At 50.2% G+C, this 9,994-nt stretch overlaps 1 protein-coding gene across 1 annotated transcript; it reads left to right on the top strand.

The window, feature by feature from the left end:
• Positions 1-2,721: 2,721 nt before the first annotated feature.
• Positions 2,722-5,879, top strand: LOC127332368 (uncharacterized). Its single transcript, XM_051358653.2, has 4 exons — positions 2,722-2,950; positions 3,390-3,826; positions 3,935-4,079; positions 4,175-5,879. The coding sequence occupies exon 4, from the start codon at positions 4,202-4,204 to the stop codon at positions 5,156-5,158; it is 957 nt and encodes a 318-aa protein (XP_051214613.1). The 5' UTR covers positions 2,722-2,950; positions 3,390-3,826; positions 3,935-4,079; positions 4,175-4,201; the 3' UTR covers positions 5,159-5,879.
• The last annotated feature ends 4,115 nt before the right edge of the window (positions 5,880-9,994 follow it).

Here is a 9,994-nt window from a genome sequence, read left to right on the forward strand (position 1 = left end):
GGTGGCTCCCGAGGTGCAACGATCTGCAGGTGGATGCAAGGAGGTCGGGCTAGATCTGGTTCCAACTGGGTCGGATGGGCTTTTGTTTTTCACATTTTTGCTTCGTCAGCGGTAGAGTGTCAGCGGTAGAGGCACTCCTGGGCTACTCCCTCATCATGAGGTAGCATGGGCAACATCTCTAGGCATGGCAGTGGCATCCATCTCCTCCGCTGGAGGCGGTCCGCTAGATTGTGACTTGTTGTGCTGATGTAGTGATGTCGCATCTAGTCCAAGCATGGAGTTGGGGAGGCGTGGCTGCTAGTGAAAGCCGAGACAATCTAGGTCATGTAGGGGGATTGCGGCGTCGATGCGCCGTTACCTTGTTGAAGAGACCGCCTTTGCCGCTAGCGCCTACTCCGCTCATGCTGATCTAGAGCAAACCCAAGATCTGGGTATCCCAGATAGGACGATGGCGATGCTTTACGCGTCGTTCTATCTCTTAGGACATCGTTTTTGGAGCAGCTGCTAGATGGGGGCGGGAAGTGGTGGAGTGGTGTGCATCTACTTTGTCGATGACGGTGAGTCTCGACGGCATGGTGCAATGGGGCCTTGGCGACAGACGTAGTGTGATGGAATCGCGCAGGGTAGAAGCATTGTCAGGCGCAATGATGTCGACGACGATATGCCTCCCAAGAGCTATGCGGATCTCCGCCTAAAGATGGACCAACGGTTGATGGCGGTCTCGGTTTCTAAAGTAAGGGGCACGAGGCGCTCGCTAAGGTTCTACTAGACCGTATGTGCGCTCCTGTTTTGGCATAGTGATACCCCGGGTAATTAGCTGCTAGGGTGTTGTTTGTGTTTTTTGGGAATAAGACATTGCTGGGTTTCTGAGCCTCTATGATTGTATTGTGTTTCGCAAAAAAACATATTAAGTGCTGTTTTTAGATTTTTTTAATATACTTTGTAGATCTTTGCTAAATAAAATCTAAATAAAAGCTATACACATTGATTGACTCAGAGGCTGGACTACCCATATCCAAAAGATAGTAAAATGTGTTTAAATGTAATTATTTATGAAAAATTGAAAGATCCTAGATTAGTGAACGGACAAAGAACTAGTGAACCGAAACAGACGTGAAACGAGAGAAAAAGTGAAATGTCATTTCACAAAGATAGACAACAAACGAAATGCCGTGAAGTAGGAGTATTGCAATCCTGTCAACATACCCTATGTTGATTCATGCCGCGCGTGCACCAGTAGGGGTAGACCGTATCCACGCGTGCAGATGGTTAGGTGCGGCCTAGGAAAACTTGCGCCAGACTTCACTCCATCCACGCGTGCGCCCTCCTAGTGGAATTTTGTTTCCATGGAAAAAAAAATCTATACCTCCCCAGTCCCTCCGAGTCAATTTGGCAATGGGGCCCATCCCGATCCCCGGTGGTTAATTCACCTATTAGGGGAAGGTTTTGGTTAGTAATTCATCTCCGTGGGAGACTTATTGGAGGCAAACTCTCCCCATTAGGTAATGTGAGAATGGGTTTGTGTTACCACTATCCATAACCGATAACCGTGAAATCCCTGATAGACACATAACATGTGGCACTAGGATGCAAGATAGGTATGTACAGATACCAGAAAACCCATATCTGATTGTAGGTTTTCGTCCATTTTTTTCTAAAATGTGAGAACTCTCTTCTTAATTAATATTAATTAATACATGAGGCAAAACTTTTTCGGTGGTTGATAGTGCGATGAAGTTGCCGCTCCTCCCTGAGCGGCTGAGCCACCCTAAGTTTGTTGGTTGCAGACCGGAAGTCGCCGACCGGGTTAAGAAGACCACATCCGTCCTGAAGACGAAGAAGAGGGAATAACCGTTGATGACGCTCCTTGACAATCCGAAAATCATCACAACCAGAAAGCCCTCGAGAGCCACACCACTCTCATAAGCTTCTCGGCGTTGCTACGGAGGTGGAGTTGATGTCAGGAAGACTTCATTGGACAAGACACTTCCACAACCATCTAAGTGCCGCCCACCAATCCTTAACACTAAAACTAGGATAACGGAGCGCTTCCGCCGGCTTGGGTAGAGATCCGCCCCGACTCCATAGCCCAAAGGTCACAGAAGCGAGGGAGGCAGATTGGCGGGGTGCCAATGGTAGGCGAGGATCTCTAATCGTCTCTGCATGTATCTCTCATAGCGAAGGGGTATGTTCGGCGGTGGATTTCTTTGTAATGGATCTAGAATTAAACGAGATTTAACTTAATTCTCATCGAGAGAACCAGCATGTGGTTGGGTGGTTAGGAGGGCAGTGGCACCCTCAGCCCACCAGAGTTCAAACCTCAGGTTTAACACTTTGGTGTCTTATTAAAGGAGGAATATTCTTCAGTGGGAGGCGACGTTCCCGTCGATAGCGAGACGCCTGTGGTGACTTCGTCAATCTCAAGACCCGTCGAATGAAGTTTCTTGGACCCAGTCTCTCGCAGGTGCTTAAGGGGTGGGTGCGTGCGTTCATAGGGTTGAGTGTATATGCGTATATGTGAACATCTACGTCTGTACTGTGTTTCGTAAAAAAAAAACTTAATTCTCATCGAACGTGAGTATATCTGTACTATATAAGCAGAATTTATGTTTGAGAAAGATATATTCATCACCCCAAGGCCAGAAACCGCACAACGCGAAGGTACGAGGTCAAAGAAGCAGGGCATCATCGGCCGGTCCGCTGCGCCTTAAGTTCGTGGCCGCTGCGTGCGGTCCTCCAAAAAGATCCAACGCACCTTCTTTTCCCCCCCTCTCTCACTCGGTCCTCTCACACCCAAACCCCCTCTCTGCGGGGAGCGCCTCTCTAGTCAGTCCTCCTTCCATCCCCAACCTACCACGCCGCTCACTCCTCGTCGTCCTCCTCCTCCGCTCTGTTGGACCCGCGCGTGGAGTAGAGATCCATCCTGAACCTGGATTGCCTCCATTTGCTGGTAATGAACACTAACTTCCTTGGACTCTTGTGAGGGTTTTGTTTTGTTCCGTTCTCTTACTTGCTGTGAGTCCAAATCTTCCTTCCTGGGATGTATTGAGGTCTGCTGTTGATTTGTTTGTCGAGCGTCCGAGTAGTAATGCCAGTTTATCTTCCAAACATTTGGGCGGTTGAACTGAACCTCTTACACTACGCGCGCCCTGGCTCCCTAGATCTTGGAGCTTTCTCTCAATTTCATTGCGTTTACTGAATAATGGTCTCAAGTGGTAGCACCCTAGTCTCAGGGGTGTACCTTTTCTTCCTCAAATTGTTGATGCACCAAATAATTTATTATTGAGCAGAAATTTACTCGATACATTTCCCAGTTCTGCGTATCAAAGTGCAGCACCATTCTCTGCGTAAGATACTCACCAAAGAGCCTAAATGTGCTACTTATACAGGTCATTTGTGTGGTGAACAATCTGAAGCTCCGAGGACTGTACCTGGCGCTGGCAGCATGCGGTGGTTGGGTCTCTTTGTAGACGTATTCCGCCAGGGGATGTCCTTGAACCTCTACTGCCGTGTTATTCTGTAAAATTACCGCAGTATACCTTGATTCAGAGGTCTCTGGAGCAGTTCAGGATTCCCCTTCTGGTTGGCGTTTCTGTGCGGCCCCTTTCTCTGCACACCTTTTGGCTCATAGGTCTGCCAAGGTAGTTTAGAATTCCGCCGGGCGTTTCTGTTCCCGTAGTTGTTCAGTCAAATCTCCCGAGGAGAACGGAGAAGAGTACTGATGGTTTGGAAAGCGACGGCCCAGACAAGATTCCGCGTGTTTATGCATCAGAACGGAATCGCTGTGAGAGTTATATCTTGCTTCCAGTCGTTGCAGAATTGCCAGGTAATTTGGAAATTAGTGAACAATGGTGTCACTGTGAGAGTTATATCTTGCTTATGTTAAGAACTTCCTGTCACCAATGTTGACGCTACTTTCTTGTTTCTGTTGTAGGCTGAATACTTCCGACACCTCCTCAAACCCGTCAAGTAGTTCCACTCTGCTCTCTAGTTTTCTGCTGAATAGGACTTGTGTCGTTTAGCCCTTTCTCAAACACAATACAAGTGGAAGAACATCCTGTTCATCTGAATTCCTGCTGGTGAGAATTCAGTTATTCATTCATTCATGCTGTATACACTTGCTTTATCTGATAGATATTTTCTAAAGCTCAGTGTTGTGTACTGTCATATTCAGGTAATTCTGTTTGGTGATTGTTTCTTGATGGGAGAAAAGACTAATCCTTGGTGCCATTGGCCTAATTCTCCATGGAAATTAAATACCGACAGCTCTACAAGCAACCCCTGCCCACCTGACGTTGGTCATGATAGCACCAATTCGGTGACATTGCCCACATGTCTGAACAGCCTTGCCTACATCTACCCTGGAGTTTCTGCACCGGTGCCGTTGTTTACAGCATCTATTGCTGACAAACCTCTTCCAATGACTTCGAGGTTTGTCGCGATAATGGCCCCCTATGTAGGATCATCCATAGCTGATCCTCCAAAAAAGAGATCTCTGGTTTTCTTTCAGAATGAGAAACTTACTCCAACTGCAGGTCCCTTCGTAAGGAAATGGGCCTTGGATCCTGTGCCAGAACTGGAAGCTAGCAATGAAACTAATGTAACTGATGTTGGAGCACAAGGCACCGATGATACTCATGAGAACACCGAAGATATTAATGTGCTCTTAGATTCCGACTCGGATGAAGGGTATGAGAAAGTGCATGAATTGAACAAAGCCCCTGTGGACAATGACACCATGAGTGTAGAGTCAGTAGCCAGCGCTGGTGCTAGCTTAGGTGCTGCCCAACTATCCAAGAAGAGAAAACTCTGCTCTGGTTCCGACAGGTCTGTTGTCGACACAGCCAGCTCAGCAAGGGTTGATTGTTCAATTGGACAGAGGCATCTAGGCAATGACGATGACGCGCAGTCCTGTTGCATTGGTGAAGTAGAGAGTGGCCACAAGTTTGCTCTCGCTAAGGATGGAGAAGAAGCAGAAGATGACAGCCCTGATGATCGGAAGCTTAGAATAGAGAGGATACAAGAGACTGTTGCTGCTCTCAGAAAGATTGTTCCTGGTGGCGTTGCGAAAGATGCCACAGCTGTTCTTGATGAAGCAATCTGCTACTTGACGTCTCTTAAACTCAAGGTCAAGACGTTGGGAGCTGTCTCTCTCTAGCTAGCTCCTTGGTAGTTCCGAGTTTGCTCTGATATATTTGAGCTGCGACTACAAGTAAAATTACTAAGTTGAAGGGGCCAATTCAGTCCCGTTTGGTGCTTGTGACGCTCACGGGGGGCAGAAGAAGGCACATACAATGGCACAAGGCTGCAATGGTTACAGTGGGCATGAGAACTGCTTCAACTACAACTGGTATGCATGTACTCCTCTGGGTGTAGATAACTAAGGATCATGGCGGCCGCCAATTCCGGCCAATTCCATCACCGTGCACCTCCTCCCTCAAAAGGCCCCTGATGGTGCTGATGGAGCAATGAGTAAACGCAACGCCATAAAGAGCTTTGGTTGAGTGTGATCCAAAGCAAAGGAGGCAGGCAAGAAAGGAAGGTGTCCATGCAAAGCGAATAGTCCCGTGCTGTATGCGTTCATGGCTTTTGAACCAAAGGCAAGATAGCGCAAGGTAGGTGTTAGTGTGTTTCCTGGGGTCCAAGTCTCCCAACAAAGCGTAGTGTGCTCGCCTGATATGGAGTAGAACTCCCAGTTGCGCTCTTTCCACCCCCCTGCTTTCTGTTACATATATAATACTCCGTGTATGCTTTGCCTGTGCATCTTGATCTCCTGCTTTATACGCGTTGTAATGTAATGATACTCCGTCGGCTCCACTGGTGCCTCCATTATTTGACTCATTGTACGCCAGTATGGTATGGTTTTCTTTTTGCACTGTGTGTAGGATGTGTGTGCACATGCGGTAAGATTTCGGATGTCGATTCCTGCCTCTGGTGTATGTTCTGTTGGGCTTGGAATCCATGAGCTTTGCGTGAATTTCTCCTGTCCTGTTTGTCATGATACCCTGCAGGACGATCTTGAATTCGTCCGTTGCCTTTGTAATCACGGGAGGATTTCAGCCCAGCCTTGTTGAACATTAGTATACAAGTGCACAGGCAGTCAGGCACTGATGTTAGGTTTTTTGCTTCAGTGTCCCCCCTCAAACTTTGGTCCTATGTGGATGGCTAGGATCACTGATACCCTTTCGTAGGCTAACTTATTTCTTCAACTTTGATGGTAGTGGGAGAGAAGGGGGGACACCGAAGCACACCTCCTGATGTTATGATCTATCTCATTGTCAAGTTTTTATGTGTTGTATGGGCTTGACAATGAGGTTTTAGGTGTGGTCTCTCCCATTGTTGAGCTTGTAGGTGCAGTTTGAGCTATTAGAGGTAGTTTCGTGGTTTCCGGATGTTTGATTTATGTTTTTGCAAGTTGAATAAAATAATAAATAGGCCATAGCCTGGGTCTAAACCTTTTTCTCGAATAAAAATTTATAAAGAGGAAGACACCAAAAAGGATTAATAAGGAATATAAATCATCGGATCATCCAAATTGAGACTCGATCAGAATTCAGCGCTCAGAATCAAGAGGAGCGAGGAGAGACTTTAGCCCTCCGCCCGTTCATGGTGTGGTTGAGAAGACATCGAGGTGGAAGATAATACTAGCATGAGCGTGCCGCTTCACCTTTGGTGAGAAAGCAACGCTTTTCCAGTTTCTCGAAACGGGACGGCTGACGGGCGGGCTCCAAAGGGCTTGAAAGCTGAAACTGCAGTCATGGGCGTGGGGCGCAGCGACGGGCACGCCGTGGCGTAGGATTGGCGCCGAGGGGAGTTGCGGTGTGGAGGGGGTCCAAAGCGAGCAGAGCCATGGATCATGACGGAGACGAGCTCCTCGATCAATGGCTCATCACGCTCGTGCCTGACATCGTTGAAGAAGAGACGAGCGATTTGCGCCCGTGGGACACAGATGTGGACGATCCTCTGCGCCATGGCGCGTGCTCTAAGGGCATCTCCAACCGCGCGACCCAAACCGCGCCCGCGCGTCCGTTTGGATCGAGCCGAACAAAAACGCGGCCCAGCGCGGGGACGCACCGCAAAAGCGGACGGCCGCGGCGTCCGGAACGACGCAAACCCGGCCCAAATCTGGGCTAGGTTTGCGTGGCCGCGGATGGCACGCGCCGTCCGCTCGCGTCCGCGCTGGCCCAGTCGCCTCGTCTCCCTTGGGCCCACACTGTCGGTGACACGGGAGACTACTAAATGGGGAGGCGGAGGGGATCGGCCCTCCACTCCGGTCCCACTCCACTCCCCGAGCAAAACCGCCGCCATGGCCCCGAAGCGACGGTTCGCTCCGGAAGCGAACGACGACGAGGCGGCAGCCGGCCAGCCGTCGTCCGCCGGCGTTGCGGCCGTCGGGAGAGAAACCAACGCGGCCTCCACATCGGAGAGGCCGCCGCGGCGGTGCGGCATTGCCGCAACCGCCGCCTCTCCTCCTCGAGCCGGCCGGAGTCCTCGGAGGAGGACCCGGACCTCCGCGCCGCCCCCGATCATCTCGGCGGCGGAGGAGGAGGAGGCGAAATGGCCGCACCTCCATGCGGCCATTCGCACCTCCGAAATGGAGGAGGCGGCGCGGCGGGGAGGTGGAGGAGGCGGAGGGCTGGGAGCTCTACGCCCGGGCCCTCCAGCGCGACGGGAGGAGGAGGAGGAGGCGGCGCGGCGGGAGGAGGCCGGGCGCCGCGCCGGCAGCAGCGCCACCGGGAGGACGGCGCCGCGCCGACCGGCGGCGGCGCCCGAGAGGAGGCCCGGCGCCGCGCACAGCGGGAGAGAGGCGACAGCGCCTCGGGAGGAGGCGCGCGCTCCGTGCGCCGCCGCAGCCTCGGGTGGCTCAGGACCCCACTCGCCGTGGGAGGAGGCCCTGTGGTCTCCGTGGCCGGAGTCCCCGGCGCGGTCGAGCGCCCTATGACGCCTCGCCGCCGGGGACGTCGACGACGTCGCGACGACGCCCACAGGGGCTAGGCGGCGCACCGGCGGCGCACCGGCGGCCACCGCGCCGCCGACCAAACCCTAATAGAGGGTTTTTAAATAGTAGTTTAAATTTAAAAGCCCATATAGGGGCTTCTTTTGTTAGTTTTATTTGCCCAAAATAGGGCTATGTACAAATTTGCCCAAAATAGGGCATATGTTCAATATAATTTCGTTTAAATTCGTATTTTCTTTTGTTTTCCTGTTTCTACGTTTTTTGCGATGCGTCCGCGCGTTGGGCGCAGCGCGCGACCCAAACGGACACGTGGACGCGGGCCGCTGTCCGCGTGTCCGCTCGGCCACCCAAACAGCCCAAACCGGACGGTCCAGCGCGTCCGTTTGGGTCGCGCGGTTGGAGATGCCCTAACGGCCAAACGGTGTCACTGTGAGGGCACCCGACGCAAACGGGTGCGCGTCGCAGGAGATCCCCGTCCGTCATTGTGAGTAAGGCTGCGACAAGTTAGGTGTGTGTCTCTGTGTGCAGTGCTGCACCCAGGCGTGCTGGGACCGACGGCACGGCTGTGTGTATACCGGCGGCAGCTTTCTGCGGTGTCGCCACAGCGATTGCGAGCAGGAGCAGTGGGCAGCCTCTTCAGCACGACGCGAGGAAACTGGAGTTTGCAGGACCAGTGGCCCGGGAAGAAGGCGGCGAGAAATCTTGCAGCGAAGACACACGGGACGGATGGATCTATTTTCTTTCAAATTCTAGAAAGAATATGTACTTTTGTTTGGTTTTGTCTGCCGCCTCAGGGGAGGTCCGGCGGTATTCTTGTTGGGGTTAATACTGAGGCTCTCATTGTCAGAAACGTCGACGCTGGAGAGTTTTGTGTTAAGATTCATCTGCGTTCTAAATTGGATGGTTTTGAATGGTCTTTCATAGCAGTATATGGCGCTGATGCTCAGAAATCACCTTTTCTTGCGGAGCTTGTTCGTATGTGTGAGAAACAAACTTTGCCTATACTCATCGGAGCTGATTTCAACATTATCAGATCTCCGCACGAAAAGAATAATAACAATTATAATACCCGCTGGTCTTTTGTTTTTAATGCGATTATAGAAAGCCTTAATCTCAGAGAAATCATACTCATTGGGAGACAATACACGTGGGCGAGTAGAAGACAAATCCCGACATATGAGAAGCTAGACCGAGTGCTAGCTAGTGTTGATTGGGAACATAAATTTCCTCTTGTATCAGTTCGAGCACTTGCGCGCTCGGGCTCTGATCATACTCCTCTCCTTATTGACTCGGGGGAACAAGCTCACCTTGGTAATAAGGCATAACTTTCTTTTGAACTATCATGGCTCCGGGAGGATGGTTTCCATGATATGATTAAGAGAGAATGGAATGCTTTTGTGTCGGGTAGCAGCCCTATTGAAATTTGGCAAAATAAAATCAGACACTTAAGACGTTTCTTAAGGGGTTGGACAAAGAATCGAAGTGGGGCTTATAAAAAAGAAAAGGAGAGGCTACTTTCTCTTATCGATGAGCTTGACATAAAGGCGGAAACAATTCCCCTTCTGGCAGCCGAGCGGGATGTTTTATGTAGTGCTAATGATAGCCTAGCTAAACTTCGAAGGGAGGAAGAAGCCAAATGGGCTCAGAGAGCAAAGGTCAAACATGTGCAAGAAGGTGGAAACAATACGAAATATTTTCATCTAATTGCAAACGGAAAACATAGAAAAAAGAAAATCTTTCAATTAGAGCAAGATGAAGGGACAATCGTAGGAGAGGAAAATCTCAAAATTTATCACAGAGTATTATAAGAAACTTTCTGGACGAGTAGAAACAATTTTACTATGAGAGAAGATAAGACTGAGGATATACCTCATCTCTCCCACGAGAAAAATTCTATTCTCATAGCTGGGTTCACTGATGAAGAAGTTTTTGAAGCTATCTCTCAGATGGAACACAATAAAGCTCCTGGACCAGAAGGGTTCCCATCTGAGTTTTATAAACAATACTGGGAAACTATTAAACTTGATTTAATGAATC

The sequence above is a fragment of the Lolium perenne genome, chromosome 4 (genome assembly GCF_019359855.2).
Source record: "Lolium perenne isolate Kyuss_39 chromosome 4, Kyuss_2.0, whole genome shotgun sequence".
Lineage (NCBI taxonomy): Eukaryota > Viridiplantae > Streptophyta > Magnoliopsida > Poales > Poaceae > Lolium > Lolium perenne.